Below are 16544 nucleotides of genomic sequence, written 5' to 3'. Positions count from 1 at the left end.
CAATGAGAAGCATTTGACCCTTTGGATTTTAGAGTCTGTCTTTGAGCGTTCTTGTTCCATGTCTTGTTCTTCAGGAGGTTTACCATGAGAAGCACATACAGAAGTTTTGGGAAGACAACAAGGATGTATTCCGCAGTTTTAAGGTTGTTGGCCCCGAGGAGAGCTTAACTCAAGGAGAAGCAAGGAACATGGGAATGTAAGCGTCCCTTTAATTTAAGAGTGACTCTTGAAAATATGCAAATAACTAAGTAAATTACAATGCAAATCTGAGTAATTTAAGCTCTAACTCCTGATCAAAGATAAATACAAACCTTTGCCACATGTCGGCACACTTTCAGCTCCTTACAAATAAAAAACACAGTAACAACTTCAGACTTGCTATAAAGCAGTAAATCCCCTCCTATAGCAATGTAATAACAAAACACAGAAGACACTCCTGTGAACCCTTCTGTTTGATCTCAGTTTAGCACTGCTGTCTCCAAGACTCCCAGCTCGGCTCCAGAACCCTTTCAATCTGCTTGTACATGATAATTTTCATATAGTGACCCCAAAGGCAATTAACACACGTAATACAAGTATAAATGTCATGATGTTTTCTCAATCGACTTCCCTGAGCCTTTTTCACAATTACTTATAACCAGCTGGTTCCAATGTAATTATTGCTGCTTGTTTAAGTGTCACTACTACTAATGTTCATATTCAGGAAACCCCAAAACTCAGATATTAAATTTCAGTTTGAGATTTGCTCAGACAATCCCAATAACTAATGTATGAAGTCATATACCCTCAAATATGTTTCAGGACTACTCAATGGGATGTGTAAATACATATGTTGATTATCTTAGCTGGTCCTGATGCTATTTTCACTGCATGTCTGTGTTTGGCATTAGTGGCTGCTGCCATGGTGATATCACTCACGTTGTTTGTCTTAATTAGTAGGTTCGAAAAATGCTGGTTTGCATAAGACGTCAGAGCAGACATTACTTTTTGTTTTGTTTCAGACACCTACTATTGTGCTTCAGAGCTGAACATAGAGGAATATATAAATAAATATTCAAAATTTAACAGATTGATACTCAAATGAACATTACTAAAAGACACTTGGATTGTCCTTTGCTTAATGTAATAATCAACTTTGTCTCAGATATTATTCTAAAATACCGTGTACTGTCAGACAAAAGGGCTCATAGAATTTGGTTTTGGATGAATATGTTGAGAAATGTTTGCGTTTATATTCAGATCTCTGACTTCTGACTTTCACGCAGACTTTGTCAATCAAAGTGTTGATACGAAAAGAATGCAGAAAGCTATGATTAAATTATTTTCTTTTGTTTAAAAGCAGATGCTCTGTTCTATCTTTTGAAATATTGCATGTTAAGGTATTCATAAAAAAAATATTCTGAGGGCCATGGAATTTTGGTAAAAATGATCTAAACCTCTGTCAGTGGCTTGCAACTTTTACCCCCGGAGAAAGAGTTAAATAAGAATGGTGATCTTTGCATGTAAAGAGGTTGAGAGAATCAACATGGAACATCATGTTTCCATTGCTTTCTTACAGGGATTTGTGCCGAAAGGATCTTTCTTGTGATTATTACTTTAGCATCGATGCAGACGTGATGCTCACCAACCGACAGACCCTGAAACTCCTCATCGAGCAAAACAGGTAGCTTCACTTTGATGCTAAGCATTTCAATACTCTGGAATCTTCCACAGTAACCGTTTTGTCTGAGGGAAAGGACTTGAATCCCTCAAGTGCTAAAACCACAGGAACATTACAGCCGACTGAATGCAAATCCCTCACGGTTTAAAAATAAGCATGGGTGGCTTCCTGTTTTCCCATGGCACACAGGAACAGTCTGCTCTATATCGCATGGACTCTTAAAATGACACTCGACTCTAACTAAAAAACAAGCCCGAACTCAGTCACGTTTAACGTGACAACCTAAGCGCTCTTTCGCATGACTATAGAGGAAGCCCTTTTTGGATATTTTGAGAGGTCTTGGGAACTCTCTCTGCTGGCCTCTGGCTTGTGGAGTGAAATTGTAACTGGTGACCGTAGAAATGTGGAATTGTACTTGCTTGCTTTCACATCGTTGACCAACACTATAATTTCCACTAATGTGTTTTGAATGACATGTTTACCTCAGTAAAGTGATATTCTGTATGCTTGTAGAGTTTAAGGTCACACTAGATGTGAAGGCTTGACTGTGTTACTTCAGGGTCACTCTCATGATTATAGAAACGATACCATATAAAACTGCTCTCGTGTTCCTGAATGAAAGGATGCACTTTTCACAACCTCACACAAGAAAATGTTCTCACATGAATCATCTTAACCACTTACTTGTGCTATGTTAAAGCAATATGCTATAGTGTCATCTTGCAAAAATGAAGTACATCAAATCTACACCTGTTTTGTGGTCATCTTTCAGCATCAGATTTTCTTGTAGGCCTTCTTAGTAGACCTACAGTATATTGTGCATGTATGAGCTGATGCTGATTTTTGTGTCATTTATCTTTCTCCACCTCAGAAAAATAATTGGCCCTCTTGTCACCCGTCACGGAAAACTGTGGTCCAACTTTTGGGGAGCCCTGAGCCTAGATGGTTATTATGCAAGATCCGAGGACTACATTGACATCGTGCAAGGAAAGCGTGTGTGAGTGACTTGAGAGAATGTGACATTTTAGATCTCAATAATTTCTGAATCGGTGTATATAATCTTATTAGACAATTAAGAAAATGTATAGTTATCCTTCTCCGAATCAAAAAGAGGACTTTATTAAAACTCAGATTGCCTTTTAGCATGTACATTTCTCACCAGACCACTTATTTAACAAAGTCTATCTATTCTAATCTATCTATTCAAAATATGACTATTTAATACCAAACATGGTTTCTATTCTCATTGGCCAATAAATAATTTACATATGCACACACACAAACACGTATTTCAGTATCTTTGTGGGGACTGCATAGACACAATGATTTTTATACTGTAGAAACTGTATATTCTATACCTTAAACCTAACCGTCACAGAAAACGTTCTGCATTTTTAACATTTTCATTAAAAACGTATTTGTAATCTTTGTAGGGCCCCGGAATCCTTGTCTGGGAAATGTATTGGTCCCAATGACCGAAAACTGCTTAAAAAATGTACATTCTGTGCCCATAATATAGGGTTTCCCAGAACCATAAACACACACACACACACACACCCACACACACACACACCGACACCCCCATAAATTGCAATTTTGTACGTTTTTTAACAGTCTCTTATGCTCACCAAGGCAGCATTTATTTGATAAAAATACAGTACATACTGTAATACTATGACACATTATTACAAATTGAAATAACAGTTTATTTTTTATTTTTATACATTTTAAAATGTAATTTATTTCTTGTGATGCATTTGCTGAATTTTCAGCATCACTACTTCAGCGTCACATGCCTCTTCAAAAACCATTGTAATATGCTGATTTTGTGCTCAAGAAACATTTGTTATTGATGTCAATGTTGAAAACAGTTGTGCTGCTTAATATTTTTGTGGAATATATAAATCAAATCTCTTCTTGTGTAAATAGTGGTTTGTGGAACATCCCCTTCATGGCCCACATCTACCTCATTAAGGGCCAGACTCTGAGGAATGAATTCAAAGGGAGGAATATCTTTGTGTTGGAGAGACTGGACCCTGACATGGCCATGTGCAGGAATGCCAGAGACGTGGTATGACCGCTGGAACACAAATCTGTACAATTATGACAAAAATGTAATCTAGATCAGCAACAATTATATAATTTATCTAGTGATAGTCTGGGGTTTCAAGTATTTAGGTATGCAATGTCCATTTAATATAATTTGTAAGTGTGCAATTAGATTTCAAAATTGGTTTCACAGACAGGGCTTAGACTAAACCTGGATTAGGCCTTAGATCAATTAGGACATTTAAATAGCTTTTATAAACGTGGATTAGAAAAAAAGCATTACTGGTGTGCATCTTGTGACAAAACAATGGCACTGACATATTTTAAGAAATACCAGTGCAAGTTGCTCCCATTTAAAATGCTCAAACATGCATTTTAGTCTCGGACTAGCTTAAACCTGGTCTGTGAAACTGTGGTTAATGTTTAAGTTAAGCTCTATCAACAGCATAAATGGCATGCTGTTTATTAATAAGAAATAAAACACACATTTAAAGTAATTCACTTACAATGGAAAACTGTTCAAATGCATACCATTTCGAAAGTAGTCACAACATTTTTTTATGTGTTATCATGAGTGGTATAATTGATAACTAACTTGTATGCTAAATTATGTCCAATATTTCAAGTTTTATCTTGAACAATTAGTAAAACAGTCTGTTATCACGGAAACATGATACACACATAAATTATGTTTACATTACACTGTTTACTGGTTACAAATACTGTTTACTTCTTACGTTAAAACTCCACCCACATGAATTATGTTAGTAACATATAACTAGTTTATCCAGTCCTAAATCCAGTTATCCAATTAATCCATCTAGAATACATTTCCACATAAACTTCCATTGTACATTCAATACTGCTAATAAGATCTTTGTTTTTTACAAACTGAGACTTTAGTCCCCATTGTCTTTGGTAACTGACAGCATGTTACAGATTATGTCGATATAATATAAGTTGGACTAAGGGGGAATGTAGGAAGGTGGATTATAAAGCTTAAAGTCTTAAACAGCCATTGTTATTTAATAGTTTGCATATGACATTTTAGCCTGATTTCTCATTGCTTTTAAACATCTGCTGCACTTCTGTGACCAAGATGTAACTGGCAAGTATTCAAATATCAATGTGCTGTTGTGAAGGCATGACCTCTCTGTCCGTTTATGGCAGCCTCTGTGATGCATTCAAAGTGTTCATCATCCTTTTCCTCTCTCCCTTTTTCACAAGTAACCTGACATTGAACCAATGGGAATGTCTGGCTGTGTGTTTTTGCCTCTCCTTAAACATCCTACACCACTAATAACTAACTCTGCTGTTTTTCTAACTAAAATACTTCCTGTCTACTGCTCAGGACAGGATTTCTAAACAGAAAATCAGCCAACTAAAACACAGGCACCTCAACTGTCCTAAAAGGGCATTCTTCCCTAATATGCAAATTTCTTAATCTCTCTCTCTCTTACTCACACGGTTTATGTCTCATTATATAATTTACATGGTGCTTTTCCTTCGTTTTAGACAGTACACAGAGAAAGGGAATCTCCTTCTCCGGAAAGATTCCATATGCTCAGACCCCCAAAGGTTCCTCTTGTTTTGATTATTCTTTTTTATATAATTTAAGATTCAAGTGTTTTAAAGCAAGGCGTCACTTTTCCAAATGTTTAGAAAGTTATATTCCAGCCAGACTAAAATACTAAATTATGTAATAAATGCATATTTTTGGAAGTAAAAGGCCCACTAACATTTAATATTTGCTTGAGATTACAGAACATGTAATCAAAACGAAAGTGTAAACCAGATTTGAGATGAATTACTATGCATGTGGAAAAACCATAAACCCCCATGTTATGCCCAGTGTGGTTTTTTCATGTTTTTTTTTTCTATTCCATACATTTATGTGCATGTCCTAGTAGGCATTCAAACATTTGATTTAAACATAACACCATTTTAGAATACATCTTGCACTGACAGATGTCTTCAGCTCACCAGCGGAAACCTTTGGGAAATTGACGCCATTGTTTTGATAAGCTACCTCTGCTTTTTGATGGGGTTTACCTGGACAAAGCACCATATTTATATACATATACACAGAACCATAAAATTAAACACCCCCTCTGAGTTAAGTGGTGGAAAAGCCAATGAAGGATCTAATAGATATCCTGCATTATAGTTTTCCCTGCAGTGACCTCTATACCCAAGAGCAACCCTCTCCCAAGCACACCAATACCAATAACATGACTTAACTTACCCTCATAAACTTCAAGACTTATCTCAGCCTAGGTACTTATGTTGCACTTTTTACTTTTGTATTTTTGCATTGGATTCAACAATTATGCTAATATTTTTAAGATTGGTGAAACATGAATTGGAAAAAACCTAGACTGAGAGTAAGCCTGGATCTCCCCACATTTAGATGCAAGAAACCTTGTCCCTGCTTGTAGTATGGTAAACGGGAATGTTGATTCCTGGAGTTGCACTTTTCCCTTTGTTCCCGTTCCATTCCCTCTCAAAGCCGTTCCCAACATCTGTCCTCCATTGTTATTGATCATCACACATTATTTATAACAGAGGATGCTTTTTTTGTGATTTATTTGATCATTAACTTAAAATTATTAGGGTTTTGTTTATTTCTCATTTTACATGTACAGTACATGTGTATTTTTTTCTTTGAATTGTGAATGTTTGACTTTTTCCATTATAAATATAATTTGTAGTATCTAACTACATTTTCTTTGTCCGCTACAGGGAGTTTTCATGTATGTTACAAATCGTCACGAGTTTGGAAGGCTTATTTCGACTGCCAACTATAACACATCCCATTATAACAATGACCTTTGGCAAATATTTGAAAACCCTCTGGTGAGTGACTATACAATTTGTAATCAAATGTTTTCTGTATACAAAGTGTCTGTTACAAAAACCCAGAAGTTCTCATTTAGTGGTTCATTTATCATCAGTAATGAAGTGGAGTGCTGACAGGGTAAACATTAGTCTGTGTTGACCTCCATCACGGTTTTAGTCTGTCTGCCGAATGAATGCTGAGAAGCTTATCAATGTTTGCAATGCAGGTCAGTGAATGGACTAAGTACTAATTCTCTTTCTTTTACACAGGACTGGAGAGAGAAATACATCCATCCTAACTACACTCGAATTTTTACTGACAACCTCTTGGAGCAGGTATTTATTAATTTAGTAGATGCTGTTTGGGTAGAGTGGGAAAGATCATTCCACCATGGATGTACATTGAAACTTAATATTCCGCAAAGAGATTTCATTCACTCTCTTATCGACCAGACTTATCGGAAAGACTTGCAAAAGTGGATGTAATTTGGAGGCCACAAATGCAGAACCAGTGGTTGTTCTATAGGCAAGGATCAGTACCTTGAACTTTGAGGGCAGCAACTGGCAATCAGTGAAGCAAGGCAAGTAGTGTTTAGCACATACTATTTTGAAGACCAACTGAACCACATCTGCAGTTTAAGTGTCCATGCAAGAAGGCAGCTAGCTGACCATTGCAATATTCCAGTCTAGGTGCACATTGTTTAGATAAGAACTAGATAGGACCTGATCTTCTTGATGAAGTACAGTGTGTAACAGACGTTGGCTAGTGAGAGATGTGCATGTAAACCTCACTCCCCTAGTCTCAAGAGGCGCTCTAGCGACTGACACTATAGACTCAGTCTTTAGCCTCATTGTTAGAGCACCCGCCTCCCATGCGGACGGCCCAGGTTCGACTCCCGATTAGAGCAGGCGGTTCGAACTAGAGGGGCTACAGTGGTGCCGTGACCCGTTTGGGAATGAGGTTTAGTGGGGTGAGTGTAACAGACGTAGGCCAGTAAGAGTTGTGCGTGTAAACCTCACTCCTTTAATCTCTAGAGGCGCTCTAGTGAATGACACTAGAGACTGTGGTCTTTAGCCTCCTTGTTAGAGTGCCCACCTCCCATGCGGACGGGCCCGGGTTCGAGTCACGCTTAGAGTGGGCGGATTGAACTGGAGGGCCTACAAGTGTAAATATGCATGTCTGCGTGAAGCTAAACTGGTCATCAAACACTACCTCCAAATTCTTGTCTGACCTGGATGTTGTTTTCTATGATGGGCCTTGTTGAACTATGATGCTGAAGACAAGATGCTTTTTGTTTGTTAGGTTGAGCTGAGATTTGGGCTGCCAAAGGCAATAATGAGAATTAGAACAGTGTTTCTGGCATATTAGTGTTAGGAAAATCCATAGCTTTAATGATAAGTCTTAACAACGTTGTGAATATTGAGAAAAAGATAAGGCAAACCACCGGACCCAGAGTCACCACTGTGGTTACTTGATGGCGACTTCTCCAAATACAGGAGATAGGATTCAAACCAGATTTCCAAGATACCCAGTTATGATAAAGTTTATGGCATGATCTGGTGATTTACAGTGTCAAAACATCCAAGCTAGTTTGAGTCCCAGCCTTTCTGTGTAGAGTTTGCATATTCTTCCCATGTTGGTTTAGGTTTCCTCTGGATTGTGGGAGAAACCAGAGCACCCAAAGACATGGGCTCCAACATTCCCACAACCCTATATAGCATGGCTGGGCAAGTCAGGCCCTCGAGGTCCACTGAGCTGCAGAGTTTATTTCCAGCCTGAATCAAACTAACCTGCCTGTAGCATTAGATATCCTGAAAACCTTGATTAGCTTAGTTTGATTAGAGTTGGAGTTAAACCCTGCAGAAAAGCTGACTTCAAGAGCCAGAGTTGCCCACTCTTGCTATACTGTATAGGAAATGCAGTTTGGAGAAAGAATGGATTTAAAATCACTCTACACTTTTGTAGCAAATAATTTTTATAAATGTAAGGTTAGTCAAGCTTTGTGCACCAAAAATAATTGGAATTTAGATTTATAGAACAATTTAGATTATTTTCCACCTCTTTGATCCCTAAATTGGCTGTTTTTGCGACTGTACCTTTCAGACTTCTATCTGTAAGTTTCTTCTGTTATGATTGTCAGATGGATATGTAAACGTGAGCAGCCATGTATTAGTATGCTCATTGTTGATCTCATAATGATTATTCTGTTCTCATAAAGATTATACTCATGATTTAATCTGAAATCTCTTGGTGGAGGTGGACTGGGCTGGGAGCTACAGTATCACTACATACTTTAGTGATTTTATTTAAAAAAAAAATGATGATATTAAGCACCTGTTTATCTTTCTGCAGCCATGCCCAGATGTTTTCTGGTTCCCCGTGTTCTCGGAGAAAGCCTGCGATGAGCTGGTGGAGGAGATGGAAAAGTATGGGTCATGGTCTGGTGGAAATCACAAGGTCAGATAAACCCGCCGGCCTTAAAACAGTCTGCACACTTTGTACAAGAATCACCCTTGAATGAAAATTACCTAAAAATGTGTAAATACAAAAGAACATTGATTATTATTCTTAGCTGAAGAAAATGTGTGAATATCTACTCATGCACATATGTAATCTTTATTCTGGGGATTTTTTCCCCAGTGTAAATTAACTTTAAAATAGACTTTACACAGCAGTGCAATTGCACGCTTTTTATCATTGACTGTTTGCCCAGTTATTGTGTTTTCTCTTTGCAGGACAAGCGTATCACTGGAGGCTATGAAAGTGTCCCGACAGATGACATTCATATGAGACAGATCGATTTTGATAAGGAATGGCTGCACTTTATCAGAGAATTCATCTCCCCCGTCACACTCAAGGTTTTCTCTGGCTATTACACCAAGGTGAGCCATTCTCTATGGGTCTGGACTGAGTCATAATCAGCTGTTAAATCAGAATGTCTCTTCTACCTCTACTTCATATTTTTTTGAAAGGTATTATGTCTTCCTATGTTTATTAGGTTGAAACCACTGTCAAAAATGTTCAATTAAGGGGCCAATTGTTTTTTACTTTGTATGATTACCCTATTAAATATATCTGTATCATCTTTTATTTAATCAATTACTTCAACCAGAATGCTATCCATGGTTATTTTTCACCCCCAAGTCAAAATAGTTTAATATTTAAGGCAATTAATAATATTTAGAACAAAAGATCATTGGAAGATTTTTGTGTGTTGTGACATTTTTATTACAGTTATTCACTGTCATTACAGTGCATGTTTTACTTATAAAGGTCTTTCTGTATTATTATCTGAAATTACAAATTTAAACCAAACACAGGTGGCATGCTCAAACCAGCTTGCCAAAGACTTAAAGCCAGCTGTATCCTTACACCAGTAAGGATGGGGAAATTTATTTTATTTGATGAATTATTGCACATTTGCATTTCAGTGTTTGCATTTTCAGTGCATTTTTTTCTTTTTGAAACGCACACAGTATTTTTAAATTCCACACCAGATTTTCCACCATTTAAATTTAATTGGAAACTAATGGTTTTGAACTCATAACTGGTTTTTGCAGCAATTTTTTTTTCTTTGTGGGGTGAAATTTGACCCAGGCATTTACTTGACAGGCTTCTTGAAATTCATCCGTTAAGTCTAGATGATTTGACTCATGACATAATGCAACCATTGAGCTGCTGCTTATTAGTTATAAATAGGGCATTTTCTATAATTTTAGCAATTTAAATAATCTTTTTTATACATTACACATCTGCATGATTCCGAAGGCTTATTACAGCAGCCAGCTAAAACACAGCTTGCTAGATGAGCTTTGTTAGTTCTTTGGTTGACGTGACTCATGGAATGAGTCAAGTCATCTTTTTCTCTGTAATTTTCAGCTTTCCCTCTCGCGCTGTTCTTTCGGGAAGGCTCTGTGCACTATTGAGTGGACGAGTGTTATTAGGTCTGGTTGATTTGACTCGTGGAATGTGAATGTGAATGTGAGTTATTTGTAGGTCATCCATTAAAGGGATAGATCACCCAAAAATTCAAAATCCTTGCGCTGTTGTTTTTTCAAGTGGAATTCAGAAGTAGAATTTTAGAAGAATCTTCTTGAAGCTCTTTTCCATGGAACAGCAGTTCAAAATGACCAAGTCTGTTAAAAGTACGGTATACAAGTAGTTCATATTATTCCAAGTCTTCCAAAGGCACATTTGTCATTTTATGTGAGGAACAAAAGAGTCATTTTAATATGATCTGTTGTTGTATAGAAAAACTTCTCCACTATTTTTTTTCTCTCCACAGAAGAAAAAGCTGCACAAATTAAGGTGGCGTTTACAAAAAAACGGAAAAAACTTAATTTAAGCGACAACAGCGTTTTGGGGGCCTAAAAACTTGTCTCCGTGTAAACTACAAAAATGCGCATTTGTGAAACCGGTGATATCATGCGCATGCATGTGTTTCTTTACAAAGGGACATTGCCAACTACTGGCCTGGCAGTAGAATACAGCGTTTTTAATTGTTTTTCACAGATCCATGTGAACGGGGAATGCTTTGACAACATTGTCGTCACGCAAAAAAACGCAAAGGAAAAAACGTTTTTAATACATCGTTGTCAAGCAAATCTGTCTGATACTTTTGAGAATCGGGTTTTGATTGTGTCTCCTTTCTTTATTTTGTCTTTCAGAGCTATGCGATTATGAACTTTGTGGTGAAGTACACTCCAAACAGACAAGCCTATCTGAGGCCACATCACGATTCCTCAACTTTCACCATTAATGTTGCTCTCAACAACAAAGGCTTAGATTTCCAGGCAAGCTTGTGATATACTGGTCTTACTTTTCCTAAAATAGATTTTAAATACTTCAATCACATGTAATTAAACTTATGACACATTTCCTTCTATTTCAGGGTGGAGGATGCCGGTTTCACAGATATAACTGTTCCATAGAGTCTCCTAGAAAAGGCTGGAGCTTCATGCATCCAGGTAGACTCACCCACCTTCACGAAGGACTACCTACGACCAACGGCACACGCTACATAGCTGTGTCCTTCATAGATCCTTAGACTCACTGGTAGTTCTAGCAGTTCTACACTAGAAATTTACTGGCCTTGATATGTTTGTGTAGTGTCAGCTGTTTGTTTTTACTGATTTATTCTTGGTTTATGTTGTGTGACTGTTTGTGTTTGCTGTCTTTTCAAACATTTACTACTGTCGAAAGAGAAAATGCTGTTCATCAGAAGTTTAATAAAGTGGGTGCACACAAACACACACATACTCACTCCGGCAGACTTCATACATATAAACCTCGGTCAGTACTCAAAATAACATGAGATATTTTATCATAATTTTTCTACTATAACTTTGACAAATAAATCAGGTGAGCTCAGTAGCTCTTCATTTAAATAGCTTTAGTTTGTGGTGTATAGCATTGGCACTCGTTCATAATAACTGTCTTCAAGTCCACCTGGAAAGTTCCCATTTACTAGTTTGGAAATTGTAATTTCAATATGTGCATTTAAGTCATTCTTATTATAATAAAATTGCATACACATTGCACAAGGCTCTCACCCTTTTAAACTTTTATTTTCTAGCAAACTTAAGTGCTATTCTACATCAACAATGAATGTCAAAAAAATCAATTGTACCATCAATATTGGGAGTTTCAACTTTATGATAAATATTAATTAGCTTCCACCAGTATTCTCAAACTGACATGCCCCCAACTCAAAGTCTGGGTTAAAAAATAATAATAAAAGAGTGTGCAAATGAACAATACTCATAAATGCAATTATTCCAACATGATTTCAAGGCAGCAATAATTACACTGTCAGCTTCCTACCGTCAGTAAAATAAAATACAAAGGAAAATAGTTTATTTCAGTTTTCATTGATAATTGGTACAAAGGAAGGTGAGCTCCAAGTACTGTAAAATAATCTAGATTGTTGAGCTGTTACTGGCAATGAAATAACATGACTTCAATAGTTCTTCCATGTAGCAGTTGACCATGTTTTTAAATACATGAAGGGTACATGACAAGGTTACATGACAATGAAACTATGAATATGCTGTCAACAAAATACAAATAATTTTGTATGTTTGCACAACAAGAAACGACAGGATTTTAATTTAATTCTGGTGAAGTTTGTTTTCAAAGTTTTGCTGAAGGTGTTTTTTTTTTACTGTAAAAAAAAAGGTAAAATATGCCTTAATTTTTTTGAACTGAGAATATCTCAGAGATGTCAAATGTTTTACTTTCTTGTTCCTTTTAAATGTCTCAGCCAGGTCAAATTCTTAACTTATTTTGCATTTGTTGAAATAATAAAAATGTTTTTTTAAAGAGAAAAAGCTTTTTATATTTGACAAAATATGCTTTGTGTTGAAATTTGTTAATAAAAAAAAGATTTTTTGCACAAAAAATATGATCAAGACAGATCAAGATTGGGAACATTCCGATTATTTAAACACTGACCTTGTGAAATACAATGCAGCTTTAAAAAAGTATGATTTCTTTTTACACCATTAATTTAAGAAAATATGTTATGACATGTCAACTTTATTTATATAGTGCGTTGTACAACAATACATATTAGCAGATTAGCAAAGCAGCTTTACAGTGATAACAGGAAAATAATGCAAAAAAGTTTGTTTCTAGAAAAAAAATAGCGTCATAGTGCCAGCTTAAGTAAGTTCAGTGATAGTTCAAATCTTAACATCTGCACATTCCACATGTCATACTAATGTAATACAGTATGTGTATGTGAACACTTGCGTGTCAAATACATCATATGCACTTGACTTGTCAAACCATGCATGTCTCTATAGAGTCAGTCATCGCAGCTTAGAAATGAATGTGTTGACAGTGTTCATGCATCTCCAGATTGATCCAATCGCTGTTACAGTACATGGTCAGTGACACATACTTGAACTTGTCTTTAAGTATGATTGATGAGATGATGCAATTTAAACGCAACAATTTAAGGATTGTGCGGGGGAGTTGTAGCTGGTTCCTGTTTCAATGCAGCTGGATTATTTTAAGTGGAATCAGAGATGAGCTTCTACAGCACAGCGATGGAAAGTGTTCTTAAAGGAGAACTCCGGCGCAAAATGAACCTTTGGTCTAATTACACATTGTTACCTAGTCAACCGTTATCTGAGATTTGTTTTCATGATTATCGAATGTAAATAGTTTTATCTCTAAAAACAGTTTAGCCTATAACGCTAGTATAACGCTAGTATATAGGGCATAGAGTAATGACAAATAAAAATCGCTTGTTAATACCACTTACAAGGCTCAAAATAGCCCCACACTAACACGGTAGCATAATGAGGGTCCCTACATGCAAACCGAAGCATTGAGAACTGTGTAAGTGTACAGACAGTTTAATAAGAAGATATTTTATACATACAGTATACTTCGCGAATACAGGCAGAAGCCATTTTGAAAAACAGTCTCTATCAATCGATCTACGAACCGCCGATCCAAATGCGCTGAACTGTGTAGAATCTCATATGGTCCAGCGCATTTGGATCGGCGGTTCGTAGATCGATTGATAGAGACTGTTTTTCAAAATGGCTTCTGCCTGTATTCGCGAAGTTGACTGTATGTATAAAATATCTTCTTATTAAACTTTCTGGACACTGTCAAAGTTCTCAATGCTTCGGTTTGCATGTAGGGACCCTCATTATGCTACCGTGTTAGTGTGGGGCTATTTTGAGCCTTGTTAGTGGTATCAACAAGCGATTTTTATTTGTCATTACTCTATGCCCTATATACTAGCGTTATACTAGTGTTATAGGTTAAACTGTTTTTAGAGATAAAACTATTTACATTCGATAATCATAAAAACAAATCTCAGATAACGGTTGACTAGGTAACAATGTGTAATTAGACCAAAGGTTCATTTTGCGCCGGAGTTCTCCTTTAAGTCCTATGTTCAGTGCATGTTTCTTTAAATGATTGCAACCAATTATAATGTTTGAAAAAGTATCAAAGAACATTCCAATAAGTGGGAGTCACTATCATGCACCATTTGAAGGTGGGACAGGTGTGTGTGTGTGTGTGTGTGTGTCTGTCATATTAGAACAGGAAGGGGCCATCAACAAAACGTCTTGGTATGCTGAAGCATTAAGAGTTCCTTTTACTGGAACAAGCTCAACCCCTGAAAACCCCACACCATAACCCCCCCTCCACCAAACTCTACACTTGGCACAATGCAGTCAGGCAAGTACCGTTCTCCTGGCAACTGCCAAACCCAGATTCGTCCATCGGATTGCCAGACAGAGAAGCGTGATTCGTCACTCCAGAGAACACATCTCCACTGCTCTAGAGTCCAGTGGCGGTGTGCTTTACATCACTGCATCTGACGCTTTGCATTGCACTTTGTGATGTAAGGCTTGGATGCAGCTGCTCGGCCATGGAAAATGTGGCCATGAATTCCATGAAGCTGTATACGCACTGTTCTTGAGCTAATCTGAAGGCCACATGAAGTTTGGAGGTCTGTAGCTATTGACTCTGCAGAAAGTTGGCGGCTTCTGCACATTGAGCCTCAGCATGCGCTGACCCCACTCTAAGATTTTACGTGGCCCACCGCTTCATGGCTGAGTTGCTGTTGTTTGCAATTGCTTCCGCTTTGTTATAATACAGTTAAAGAGTTGACTGTTGAATATTTAGTAGTGAGGAAATTTCACAAATGGACTTATTTCACAGGTGACAACCTATCACGGTACCACGTTTGAATTCACTGAGCTCTTGAGAGCGACCCATTCTTTCACAAATGTTTGTAGAAGCAGTCTTCATAGGTGCTTGATTTTATACTGTGGCCATGGAAGTGATTGGAACCCTTGAGTTCAATAATTTGGAAGGGTGTCCCAATACACCAATATAGTGTATATGGAGATGATTAGGATACATGATGTACATGATATGACATGACACACTACATGATACAAACCTACGTCTGTATCAAATCAAATATATCAATGTGTTTCAAGTGTTTTTCCCTTTTTACTCAATGATTTCTTGACATTTTTGGAAAAAATTTTTTGCTTTTTGTATTGCTCTCTGAGCATTGTATTATGATAATTTTCTCTATGATCCTGTACCATTGTTGCTCAACGTTGGCAATGAAATAATACAGGTGAAACTCGAAAAATTTTAATATCGTGCAAAAGTTCATTTATTTCAGTAAATCAACTTAAAAGGTGAAACTAATATATTATATAGACTCATTACATGCAAAGTGAGATATTTCAAGCCTTTATTTGTTATAATTTTGATGATTATGGCTTACAGCTATGAAAAACCAAAAGTCAAATTTAGAATATTGTGAAAAAGGTTTTCATAGCTGTAAGCAATAATCATCAAAATTATAACAAATAAAGGCTTGAAATATCTCACTTTGCAACTTTTAAGTTGAATTACTAAAATAAATTAACTTTTGCACGATATTCTAATTTTTGGAGTTTCACCTGTATTTTGGGAATTGGCAATAAATCAATGAAATGTTCCTAAATGACCCAAGAAATGATGTGGAATAATTTTGATCATGTGCCATATATATAAAAAATATATATAGGCCTCCTCTCGTGCTGACTGGATAGATCATTTGAACGTTTTCCACCCGAACATTGTTAATAAAACATAATTTCATATAATCAACCAGTTAAAGTCACGTCGGAGTCGATAGCCTTGTGGGCAACGCTCCGACATATAACGCAACTGCACCTACTATGACCCGAGTTTGATTCCTGGCTTGAGGTCCTTTGCCGATCCTTTTCCCCTCTCTTCACCCTGTACTTTCCTGTCTATCATCTATACCAGGGTTCCTCAAATCTTGCCCTGGAGGGCCAATTCCCTGCAGAGTTTATCTCCAACCCTGATCAAACACACTTAAGCAAGTTAATCAAAGTCTTCAGGATCACTAGCAAATCACAGGTAGTTGAATTTGATCAGGGTTTGAGCTAACTCTGCAGGGCAGTGGCCTTCCGGGACTGGATTTTAGGAACCTTGCTC

General features: G+C 37.0%; 1 protein-coding gene across 2 annotated transcripts in view; it reads left to right on the top strand.

Moving 5' to 3' along the window:
- Positions 1–12966, top strand: part of plod2 (procollagen-lysine, 2-oxoglutarate 5-dioxygenase 2) — a 49417-nt gene extending 36451 nt beyond the window's left edge. The window contains exons 10-20 of one of the 2 annotated variants that reach the window (XM_079601875.1): positions 75–196; positions 1559–1663; positions 2532–2657; positions 3590–3731; positions 5225–5287; positions 6452–6565; positions 6818–6883; positions 8901–9005; positions 9284–9430; positions 11216–11341; positions 11440–12961. In XM_079601875.1, the coding sequence (XP_079458001.1) occupies positions 75–196; positions 1559–1663; positions 2532–2657; positions 3590–3731; positions 5225–5287; positions 6452–6565; positions 6818–6883; positions 8901–9005; positions 9284–9430; positions 11216–11341; positions 11440–11595 (1272 nt within the window). In that variant the 3' untranslated portion in view covers positions 11596–12961. Of the gene's footprint in view, positions 1–74; positions 197–1558; positions 1664–2531; positions 2658–3589; positions 3732–5224; positions 5288–6451; positions 6566–6817; positions 6884–8900; positions 9006–9283; positions 9431–11215; positions 11342–11439 lie in introns of both variants that reach the window. The other variant, XM_079601876.1, reaches the window with a different exon arrangement.
- The last annotated feature ends 3578 nt before the right edge of the window (positions 12967–16544 follow it).

Source organism: Phoxinus phoxinus (assembly GCF_949152265.1).
Source record: "Phoxinus phoxinus genome assembly, chromosome: 24".
Taxonomy (NCBI): Eukaryota; Metazoa; Chordata; class Actinopteri; order Cypriniformes; family Leuciscidae; genus Phoxinus; species Phoxinus phoxinus.
This window is presented reverse-complemented; position numbering and strand designations above follow the sequence as displayed.